Source organism: Salmo salar, chromosome 01 (genome assembly GCF_965601325.2).
Source record: "Salmo salar chromosome 01, fSalSal1, whole genome shotgun sequence".
Classification (NCBI taxonomy): domain Eukaryota; kingdom Metazoa; phylum Chordata; class Actinopteri; order Salmoniformes; family Salmonidae; genus Salmo; species Salmo salar.
In genome coordinates this window covers 9,964,328-9,976,740 of record NC_138291.1, presented here as the reverse complement: position 1 = coordinate 9,976,740, position 12,413 = coordinate 9,964,328, and the positions used below count along the sequence as shown (strand labels likewise).

General features: G+C 42.2%; 1 protein-coding gene across 1 annotated transcript in view; it reads right to left on the bottom strand.

The window, feature by feature from the left end:
• Positions 1 to 7,714, bottom strand: part of LOC106608927 (echinoderm microtubule-associated protein-like 1) — an 89,573-nt gene extending 81,859 nt beyond the window's left edge. Inside the window, exon 1 of the mRNA XM_014207439.3 lies at positions 7,498 to 7,714. Coding sequence (XP_014062914.1) covers positions 7,498 to 7,531 — 34 coding nt within the window. The 5' untranslated portion in view covers positions 7,532 to 7,714. The remainder of the gene's footprint in view (positions 1 to 7,497) is intronic.
• Between the last annotated feature and the right edge of the window lie 4,699 nt (positions 7,715 to 12,413).

Genomic DNA, 12,413 nt, shown 5'->3' with positions numbered 1-12,413 from the left:
TCATTTGAATCAATTGGAGGTGTACACGTGGATGTATTTCAACGTCTACCTTCAAACTCAGTGCCTCTTTGCTTGACATCATGGGAAAATCAAAAGAAATCAGCCAAGACCTCAGAAAATAATTTGTAGACCTCCACAAGTCTAGTTCATCCTTGGGAGCAATTTCCAAACGCCTGAAAGTACCACATTCATCTGCACAAACAATAGTACGCAAGTATAAACACCATGGGACCACGCAGCCGTTATATCACTCAGGAAGGAGACGCGTTCTGCCTCCTAGAGATGAACGTACTTTGGAGCGAAAAGTGCAAATCAATTCCAGAACAACAGCAAAGGACCTTGTGAAAATGCTAGAGGAAACAGGTACAGAAGTATCTATATCCACAGTAAAACGAGTTCTATATCAACATAACCTGAAAGGCCGCTCAGCAAGGAAGAAGCCACTGCTCCAAAACCGCCATAAAAAAGCCAGAATACGGTTTGCAACTGCATATGGGGACAAAGACCATACTTTTTGAAGAAATGTCCTCTGGCCTGATGAAACAAAAATGGCCATAATGGCCATAAAGACCATCGTTATAATTGGAGGAAAAAGGGGGAGGCTTGCAAGCTGAAGAACACCATCCCAACCGTGAAGCACGGGCGTGGCAGCATCATGTTTTGAGGGTGCTTTGCTGCAGGAGGGACTGGTGCACTTCACAAAATAGATGGCATCATGAGGGAAGAAAATTATGTGGATATATTGAAGCAACATCTCAAGACATCAGTCAGGAAGTTGCAGCTTGGCAGCAAATGGGTCTTCCAAGTGGACAATGACCCTAAGCATACTTCCAAAGTTGTGGCAAAATGGCTTAAGGACAACAAAGTCAAGGTATTGGAGTGGCCATCACAAAGCCCTGACCTCAATCCCATAGAAAATGTGTGGGCATAACTGAAAAAGTGTGTGCGAACATGGAGGCCTACAAACCTGACTCAGTTACACCAACTCTGTCAGGAGGAATGGGCCAAAATTTACCCAACTTATTGGTGGAAGCTTGTGGAAGGCTATCCAAACCGTTTGGCCCAAGTTAAACAATGTAAAGGCAATGCTACCAAATACTAATTGAGTGTATGTAAACTTCTGACCCACTGGGAAGGTGATGAAAGAAATAAAAGCTGAAATAAGTCATTCTCTCTACTATTATTCTGACATTTCACATTCTCTTCTGCCAACAGGCCTTTCTAATTGACCTGGCCAGGGTATCCTGGAATGACATTGACCTCATCCCGTCAGTAGAGGATGCCTGGTTATTCTTTAAAAGTGCCGTACTCACCATCTTAAATAAGCATGCTCCATTCAAAGAATGTAGAACTAGGAATAGATATAGCCCTTGGTTAACTCCAGACCTGTCTGCCCTTGACCAGCAGAAAAACATCCTGTGGCGTTCTGCATTAGCATCAAATAGCCCCCGTGATATGCAACTTTTTAGGGAAGTTAGGAACCAATATACACAGGCATTTAGGAAAGCTAAGGCTAGCTTTCTCAAACAGAAAATTGCATCCTGTAGTACAAACTCAAAAAAGTTCTGGGACACTGTAAAGTCCATGGAGAATAAGAGCACCTCCTCCCAGCTGCCCACTGCACTAAGGCTAGGAAACACTGTCCCTACCGATAAATCCACAATAATTGAGAATTTCAATAAGCATTTTTCTACGGCTGGCCATGCTTTCCACCTGGCTACCCCTACCCCGGTCAACAGCCCTGCACTCCCCACAGCAAACTCGCCCAAACCTCCCCCACTTCTCCTTCACCCAAATCCAGATAGCTGATGTTCTGAAAAAGCGGCAAAATCTGGACCCCTCCAATCAGCCGGGCTAGACAATCTGGACCCTCTCTTTCTAAAATTATCTGATGAAATTATTGCAACCCCTATTACTACCCTGTTCAACCTCTCTTTCGTATCGTCTGAGATTCCCATAGTTTGGAAAGCTGCCGCGGTCATCCCCCTCTTCAAAGGGGGAGACACTCTAGACCCAAACTGCTACAGACCTTTGAAAGCCAAGTTAACAAACAGATTACCGACCATTTCAAATCTCACCGTACCTTCTCCGCTATGCAATCTGGTTTCAGAGCTGGTCTTGGGTTCACCTCAGCCACGCTCAAGGTCCTAAACGATATCATAACCGCCATCGATAAGAGACATTGCTGTGCAGTCGTATTCATCGACCTGGCCAAGGCTTTCGACTCCGTCTATCACAACATTCTTATCGGCAAACTCAACAGCCTTGGTTTCTCAAATGATTGCCTCGCCTGTTTCACCAACTGCTTCTCTGATAGAGTTCAGTGTGTTAAATCGGAGGGCCTGTTGTCCGGACCTCTGGCAGTCTCTATGGGGGTGCCACAGCGTTCAATTCTCAGTCCGACTCTCTTCTCTGTATACATCAAGGATGTCGCTCTCGCTGCTGGTGATTCTTTGATCCACCTCTACGCAGACGACACCATTCTGTATACCTCTGGCCCTTCGTTGGACACTGTGTTAACTAACCTCCAGATGAGCTTCAATGCCATATAACTCTCCTTCCGTTGCCTCCAACTGCTCTTAAATACAAGTAAAACTAAATGCATGCTCTTCAACTGATCGCTGCCCGCACCTGCCCGCCCGTCCAGCATCACTACTCTGGATGGTTCTGACTTAGAATATGTGGACAACTACGAATACCTAGGTGTCTGGTTAGACTGTAAACCCTCCTTCCAGACTCACATTAAGCATCTCCAATCCAAAATTAAATCTAGAATTGGCTTCCTATTTTGCAACAAAGCATCCTTCACTCATGCTGCCAAACATACCCTCGTAAAACTGACCCACCTACCGATCCTCGACTTCGACGATGTCATTTACAAAATAGCCTCCAACACTCTACTCAACAAATTGGATGCAGTCTATCACAATGCCATCCGTTTTGTCACCAAAGCCCCATATACTACCCACCACTGCGACCTGTATGATCTCGTTGGCTGGCCCTCGCTTCATATTCGTCGCCAAACCCACTGGTTCCAGGTCATCTACAAGTCTCTGCTAGGTAAAGCCCCGCCTTATCTCAGCTCACTGGTCACCATAGCAGCACCCACCCGTAGCACGCGCTCCAGCAGGTATATCTCACTGATCACTCCCAAAGCCAATTCTTCCTTTGGCCGCCTCTCCTTCCAGTTCTCTGCTGCCAGTGACTGGAACGAACAGCAAAAATCTCTGAAGCTGGAGACTCTTACCTCCCTCACTAGCTTTAAGCACCAGCTGTCAGAGCAGCTCACAAATCACTGCACCTGAACATAGCTCATCTGTAAATAGCCCATCCAATCTACCTCATCCCCGTACTGTATTTATTTATTTATCTTGCTCCTTTGCACCCCAGTATCTCAACTTGCACATTCATCTTCTGCACATCCTACCATTCCAGTGTTTAATTGCTATATTGTAAATACTTTGCCACTATGGCCTATTTATTGCCTTACCTCTCTTATCCAACCTCATTTGCACATGCTGTATATAGATTTTTCTACTGTATTATTGATTGCATGTTTGTTTATTCCATGTGTAACTCTGTGTTTGTCACAACTTCCGCCAAAGTCGGTTCCTCTGCTTGTTCCGGCGGCGTACGGTGGTCGACGTCACCGGTCTTCTAGCCATCGCCGATCCACTTTTCATTTTCCATTTGTTTTGTCTTGTTTTCCCACACACCTGGTTTACATTCCCTCATTACTTGTCGTGTATATAACCCTCTGTTCCCCCCATGTTTGTGTGTGAAATTGTTTGTTGTAAAGTGTTTGTGCACTCTGATTGGTTCGCAACGGGTTATTTTGTACCCATATTTTGTTGTTCTGGGTGCCGTTGGTTTTTGCATATTAAACTGCTCCGGGTTATTACCCAGTTCTGTTCTCCTGCACCTGACTTCCCTGCAGCCAGTTACGCACCTCTTACAGTATGTGTCGAACTGCTTTGCTTTATCTTGGCCAGGTCGCAGTTGTAAATTAGAACTTGTTAAATAAAGGTGAAATAAATAAAATAAAAAAATAAAGTGCTGATCCTAACTGACCTAAAACAGGGAATTTTTACTCTGATTAAATGTCAGGAATTGTGAAAAACTGAGTTAAAATATATTTCGCTAAGGTGTATGTAAACTTCCTACATCAACTGTATGAGTTATGCTGTTAGAGCTTTTGTGACGAATGCACTGAGGTGTTTCAGGTGTCACATTTACGGGCATGTCGCAGCAGTGTGTAGGAGGGAGAATCCAAAGGTGTGGGAAGTGTGCAGGAGGACATGGGACAGAGGAATGTGTAGTTTCAGTGGAAGAAGTCACGTTTCAACTGTAAGGGTGCTCATGTTGCTGGGAATCGGAGGTGTCCGGTGCGTGAGGCAGGTTGAGGTTGCCAGGTTTAGAGTAGTGCAGAAAGTGTCCTATGCTGATGCATTTAAGAAAGTAGAGGAGGATTGGTCAAGTGTGAGGGATTCTGAGAGGATTGCCATGAGTAGTAGATCTGTGCCAGAACAGAGGGACAGGCAAAGGAGTGATATGTTTCAGTAAGATTGGCTTGTTAGTGTTCATAGCAATGGTTATCAACTGTACCACAGAGATGAAACACAAATCACAGAAAATAGATGTTTTGGTGGCAGCAGCAGAGAAGTATTTGGGGGTACGAGATTTGACTTCAGAAGAGTTACAGGGTGTGTTGAGTAAGTGGTGTCCTGTCCTCTCAGGTCGTTGGCCTGGGTAGGATCTGATAGAGTTAAAGTAGTGGAATAAGGTGCTGGATTTTAATAGTATAGGGTTAGTTGGTAGGGTAGCCTCATTAAAAAATAGATGTATATTTTAATTTTATATATATATATACACAGTGCATTCGTAAAGTATTCAGACCCCTTGACTTTTTCCTCATTTTGTTACATTACAGCCTTATTCTGTAATGGATTAAATAGCTTTTCCCCTCAACAATCTACGCACAATACTCCATAATGACATCACAATACCCCATAATGACATCACAATACTCCATAATGACATCACAATACTCCATAATGAAAAAGCAAAAACAAATGTATAAAAAATGGAAATATCACATTTACATAAGTATTCGGACCTATTGTACTTTGTTGAAGCTCCTTTGGAAGCGATTATAGCTTTGAGTCTTCTTGGGTATGACGCTACAAGCTTGGCACACCTGTAGTTTCACCCATTCTCCTCTGCAGATCCTCTCAAGCTCTGTAAGGATGGATGGGGAGTGTTGCTGCACAGCTACTTTCTGGTCTGTCCAGAGATGCTCGATCGGGTTCAAGTCCGGCCTCTGGCTGGGCCACTCAAGGACATTCAGAGACTTGTCCCGAAGCCACTCCTCCTGTTGTCTTGGCTGTGTGCTTAGGGTCGTTGTCCTGTCGGCAGGTGAACAGTCACCCCAATAAATGTTTTGTCATACCCGTGGTATGTGATATACCACGGCTGTCAGCCAATCAGCATTCAGAGCTCGAACCATCCAGTTTATTGCGCGTTGTAGCCTATTTATGTAGGCCACCCGGATAATAGCTGTCCCATTCTTTCTACCATGATTCCACCATAAATCTTCATGTGCACAAAGAACATATGCCACAAGGACCTAAGTGTTGGTATAGCAATTATCTATCTATCAATAGATCCGGTCCGGACAGAGATACTCCTCAAGGGAAGAGAATAGGAGTGTCTGCTCTAGTCATTCTATTTCTATTATTAAACCTCTGCTATGCCATTCTCTTGCTTGAAGGTGGAGCTGCTTCTCATAGGTGAATCTTTTCTTCTTCTTTTTTTCCATGGCCATACATTAGCCAAGTAGCCTATGAATAAAGTTTTATTATGGTCTACTAACTCCTGTTTTTCTAGCGTGAGGCAGCTTGATGTACAAGTACACTGGACAGGACACTAGTCTATCCACAGGGTCTTACACCCAATCTGAGCAGAGACACATCGAGTCCCATTTTTACAGTCTATGGTATGACTCAGCCCGTGGACCGAACTGCCAACCTTCAAATGTAAGGGCGGACACCACAAGGCCACTGAGTTGGTTAATGAAAAACAAAACTCATTCAAATTAAATAAATACACATCGGAATATATTTCCTATTTGTTTTATTTTAATAAACTTTAAAGAATTGTATGTCTCACAACATAAGACTTTCTATTTCTAATTTAACCTTTAATTTAACTAGGCAAGTCAGTTAAGAACAAATTCTTATTTACAATGACGGCCTACCCCAGACGACACCCTATGGGACTCCCAATCACAGCCAGATGTGATACAGCCTGGATTCAAACCAGGTACTGTAGTGACGCCTCTTGCACTGAGATACAGTGCCTTAGACCGCTGCGTCACTCGGGGAGCCCGAGGATGAGCCTCGAAGATGTCTTGAACATGCCCATGTCCCCTTTTCTCAACTTACAGTCTGCTTAGCTAGTTTAGTGCTACACAGTTTGATTTAGTATAGCCATGGAGTGAGAGTGCTGGGAGTGAGAAAGTGAAGGGACTATCCTAGACCCCATGGGGAGGGCCGGGGTGAGACCCCATTCTTTCTCCTCCCCTGCCGGTGCTGCTGTCAACCTTCAGCTCTTCTCAGTCTCATGCTGTACTTGTGTGAAATGAGCCCTCACTTAATGCCCATCAGTCGTACCAGATACGTGGGCACACATAAACACACAACCCCATGTGGGAACAGCTCATTACCCTTTGTTGATGACGTCAGAGAAACTAGATAACTCATGTTCCACTCTGGAAATGAACACTGCTTACAGGAAATTTAATCACACAGAAATCACTATCGGCCACTCGCTGTGAGGCACTGTCGAGCAGAAAACCATTGTTAAGAACCCCTCCCTCTCTCCTACAAACATGCACACAGTTATGTAAATAAGTCTCGACATGACAGAAAAGTACAGAAAATAACGTCTCCATATATGGTCACATGAAGGGAAGCGCTCCTCTGGCTGAATATTTGCAGGGTGAGCTGTCCCAGTGGTCTCAGACCAACACAGGAAGGAGCTGATCGGCCCTGTCTGTCTGTCTGTCTGTCTGTCTGTCTGTCTGTCTGTCTGTCTGTCTGTCTGTCTGTCTGTCTGTCTGTCTGTCTGTCTGTCTGTCTGTCTGTCTGTCTGTCTGTCTGTCTGTCTGTCCTCACAGTCTGCTTGCCTGCCCTGTCTGTCTGCCTGCCCTCTCTGTCTGTCTGCCTGCCCTCTCTGTCTGTCTGCTTGCCCTCTCTGTCTGCCTGCTTGCCCTCTCTGTCTGTCTGCCTTCCCTCTCTGTCTGCCTGCTTGCCCTCTCTGTCTGTCTGCTTTCCCTCTCTGTCTGTCTGCCTGCCCTCTCTGTCTGTCTGCTTGCCCTCCCTGTCTGTCTGCCTGCCCTCTCTGTCTGCCTGTCTTTATGCCTGCTTTCCCTCTCTCTCCGTTTGTCTGAATGCCTGTCTACCTGTCTGTTTTTCTGCCTGTCTGTCTGACACTCACCCATAGGCAGTCCCTCGCAGCCGCAGTCTGACATGGTGACGAGGGACTGTTAGTAACGTCTTCTCTCCCCTCCAGCTGTGTCAGAGGGCTCCTGCTTCTCCTCCTCTCACAGAGTGTGTGCTGCCGCTCCACTACACGGCAGGCTGTGTGAGACCCTGGAGCAGAGTGGCCACTGTCTAACAGGCCGTGGGTCTGTCTGTCTCTCCGAGTGTGTTATGACTGCGGGACCCTAAGCATGCCTATCATAACACTAATGTCCAGGCTGCTATTGGACAGTTAATCTGTTGGCAGCCCTACCCATCGGGATGACTCAACTCATTTCATCTTATGAATATTGAGAGGCCTCCTTATTAGGTTTCTGAACCTCAAAAAAAGGTGTCAAAACCATGCTTTCTTTTAGATTTTAAATGTCCGTTCATATTCGATACATTTCCTAGAACAGAGATAAATTATCTTGAAAAACAAAGAGACATTAGCAAATACAAATATTTAGATTTACTTTACTGTTCTTTTTCGTACCGGAGAAACATGATACTATTGAATGTTACTTTTCAAAGGGAATGTAGCATCCACAGAGAGAGGAGTTCATCCTGAACACAGTCGAAAAAGACTCCTGCATAAATGTGCGAACTGATCGAACACTGGGAGTGCTCCTGTGAATACTTTGGTTCTGTTGGCAGAAGTAGTAGTGTATTTCTGCCACATGAGGGCGCCAATGTCAAATTGCACACTGTATTGGTATCCATGCTCAACACTGCAAAGGCTCAATTGCTTGAAAATCTGTCATCTTGTCTCCCAGCCATTATCTGCACTGATTAGAACAGATTTGATAGGTGAATACAATATGGTGCTCATCATTAGTCTGGCTTTTCAGCTGGTCAGTGCAGTGAAGAAGAGGAGGTTAGGTGGCGACAGACTTACATTTTTTATTTCACCTTTATTTTGACAGGGACTGTCAGGGAGTCTTGCTGAGACCAAGGTCATTTTTGCAGATGAGCCCTATACACATCAATACAGCATAAAAAGCCAAACAGAGAAACCAAAACACTGTGATAGAAAACAAACACATTCTTCATTAAAAAAAAATCCTCAATCAGCTGTTTGAAATGCCCTTGTAGCAGCAAATCATTAAAAAAAATTTTGGGGGGGGAGATTATTCCACAAGGTGGCAAAAAACTCTGTAGAAACCAAAGAAATTTCCAGAGTTAGCCATCACCGAGACTGGGTATGGTAACTTGTATTTTCTAAAGGTTAGTAATGATGTTAGGTACAGCGGGAGTTTCTGTAAAAGAGCATTATAAACAAAAAGAGAACAATGCATCAACCTACCAGACTTTAAAGAGGGACAACCTACTTTCTAATACAGAATGCAGTGATGTGTACTGAACCTGTAATAAAGCAATGTGATAAACTACATCCAATGGTTTCACTTTATTGGCAGCTGCATTCATATAGACGGTGTCACCATAATCTAGAACAGGCAGGAATGTTGACTGAATGATCTGCTCTTTGCTATGTATCGAGAAGCATGACCTATTTTCGAAAGAAGAAACCCATTTATATTCTCAGCTTCTTAACTAACTCATCAATATGCTTTTTAAAAGATAGCTTTTCGTCAATCCAGATGCCCAGATATTTACAAGTGGGGACACGGTTAGTGTGGGCACCATCCAATGTACTAATGCATAATTCTGTCTTTCGGATGGGACATTAAATGGGTAACCTGACTCTCTGTGGTCACTAAAGATCCCATGGCCCCTATCGTAAGAGTGTCCTGGCTAAATTCCCAATCTGGCCCTCATACCATCATGACCACCTAATCATCCCCAGCTTCCAATTGGCTCATTCATCCCCCCTCCTCTCCCCTGTAACTATTACCCAGGTCCTTGCCGTAAATGAGAATGTGTTCTCAGTCAACTTACCTGGTAAAATAAGGAGGCATTTAAAAAAGAAAAATATACATTTTTAAGTGTTTTGGAAAATGAAATATACTTGGTTTTATCCGCCATTAGGGCAGTTTAAAACCCTGATGATAAATGAGTTCACCGAGGTGTGCAATTGTTTTTGATTTCCTTTTACAATTTGTTTATGATGTTTGTGATGCCTGTGATGTTTATGATGTTTGTAGTGTCTGTGATGTTTGTGATGTTTATGATGCCTGTGATGTTTATGATGTCTGTGATGTTTGTGATGTTTTTGATGCCTGTGATGTTTATGATGCCTGTGATGTTTATGATGTCTGTGATGTTTGTGATGTTTATGATGTCTGTGATGTTTATGATGCCTGTGATGTTTATGATGTCTGTGATGTTTGTGATGTTTTTGATGCCTGTGATGTTTATGATGCCTGTGATGTTTATGATGTCTGTGATGTTTGTGATGTTTATGATGTCTGTGATGTCTGTGATGCCTGTGATGTTTGTGATGTTTATGATGTCTGTGATGTTCTAATGTAATGTAATGTACTTGTTATTGTATTTTGTATCTTGTAGTTTTATCTTTTATTTTATGTCCTAAAAGCAACATTGAAAATGTGACTGGTCTCAATCGGGCTCCCCTGATTAAATAAAAGTTAATAAATAAAACAAGTAAGTACCAATTTCAGTTTAACAAAGGCTTTCTGCAAAGCAATAAAGGCAGATTGTAGCTCCAAAAGAGCCTGGTCAACAGTGGGGGCAATAGCATACACAATAGTCTCATCTGCATACAGGAATGTATTTTTTGTTGTTGCAGATAGACCAATATTGTTTATATAGGAAATAAAAAGTACAGGACCTAAAATCAACCCCTGTGGAACACCTTTCATAATATCAAGGAAACTTGACTTAACATCATCATATAATACACATTGTGTCCTGTCTGTCAGGTAGTTTTTAAACCAATGAAATGACACCTGATCCAGGCCAATTGCAAACAATCTTTCAATTGGTAGAGCACGGTCGACAGTGTCAAACACGTTTGACAGGCCAATAAAGAAGGCAGCACAGTGATTCCTTTTGTCCATGCAATTTACCACATCATTTAAAACCAGGGATGCAGCTGGGATGGTGCTATGACCTGGTCTAAAACCAGATTGATAAACACTTAGAAACATTTCGTATCAAGGAAAGATCTAAGCTGAAAGATGATCAAAGATTCCCCAAAATTTGCTAGGCAAGGCAGTTTAGAGATCAAGCGATAATTATTGAGGTCGGAGGGGGTCATCACCTTTGTGGAGAGGGACCACATCGGCCACATTCCAATCCCTGGGGATAGCACCCAAGATAATTATCAGGTAAAAAATATGTGTCAATGATTCTGTAATCAGGGGAGCAGAAAGAAAGAATCAAGCAGATCAGCCAAAGTGGATTTTTTTTTCACATGAGTCTGTTTTATTTATTTTACTTTATTTAACTAGGCAAGTCAGTTAAGAACAAATTCTTATTTACAATGATGGCTTACTGTGGAACAGTGGGTTAACTGCCTTGTTCAGGGGCAGAACAACAGATTTTTACCTTGTCAGCTCAGGGATTCAATCTAGCAACCTTTTGGTTACTGGCCCAAAACTCTAACCACAAGGCTATGACGCCCCAAGCAAGGCATCTAGCACATCACAAGTAGAAAGTTGTTGAAATGAACACAAAGATTCACTAGAAGTTGATGGGCTCTTCTAACGAGCTAACTGGAGTCTGAGAGAGGGAAGAGCAGTCGACTGACTGACCAAGGTCAATTAAACCAACATCTCTTTCAAATCAAAGGCCTGCAGATATAAAATGCTGATTAAAAGCATCACTTATCTCATTTTTCTCAGTAATTACGTCAGAATCTGACACAACTTGCTTAGGCAGGGAAGGAATGGAATTTCCACACTTTTGGACAATTGAGAAAGAGTCAAAGTGCCTTAAGGAAGGCAATATAAATACCTCGTAACTGCCATATAATGATGGAAAGTTCACGATTTACAGGATAGGATGGAATATGTAAGTGTAGTGAAAGGGGTGCATTCCATTGAGTCTGTGAGGACCTAATAAATCTACATTTTTTCTGAACAAGTATTTATCATTGCATTATTAACAGATGTGGAAGATATGATCATATTCCAAACACATTCATCTCCTCGTCTTCTTATCACATTATTTTATCAGATTATTTCATCAGATTATCAGATTATTTTATCTGATTATTTCATCAGATTATCAGATTATTTTATCTGATTATTTTATCAGATTATCAGATTATTTTATCATATTATCAGATTATTTTATCAGATTATCAGATTATTTTATCAGATTATTTGATCAGATTATCAGATTATTTTATCAAATTATCAGATCATTTTATCAGATTATCTGATTATTTTATCTGATTATTTCATCAGATTATCTGATTATTTTATCTGATTATTTTATCAGATTCTCTGATTATTTTATCAGATTATCAGATTATTTTATCACATTATCTGATTATATAAGATTATGAGATTATCAGAATATTTGAGCATATTTCTTATCACAAGTCAATGGTCTGAGCGATGACATACTATGCTTGTTTGAAGTGAGATGCAAGACACATTTCCCTAAGGGGATGCAATAAAAGTCAACTTTTGTGTCTGAACTGTATCCAGGCTGGGCTGCCAAGGTTGGACTGAGGTTATCACAGCCCAGTGCTGACAGACAAGCCTTTTAGATTAACACAGCAATATGTTTTTATTTTCATACATGTCAAATTCACAGGTGAAAACAATGACAAAACATCTCAAAACACCTCATCACCATTGATACCTGATTTGTCTAACTTCATTGAATTTTTTAATTTTTTTATTCCACATGCACTTATCTACTTAAAAGCTACACAAGTATTTTTCTGTGCCACTTGTAGGTCATAGCACCCAAAGCTTGTTGGTGCATTCAGCTGAGTTGTTGTGTTGTGTTAAAACA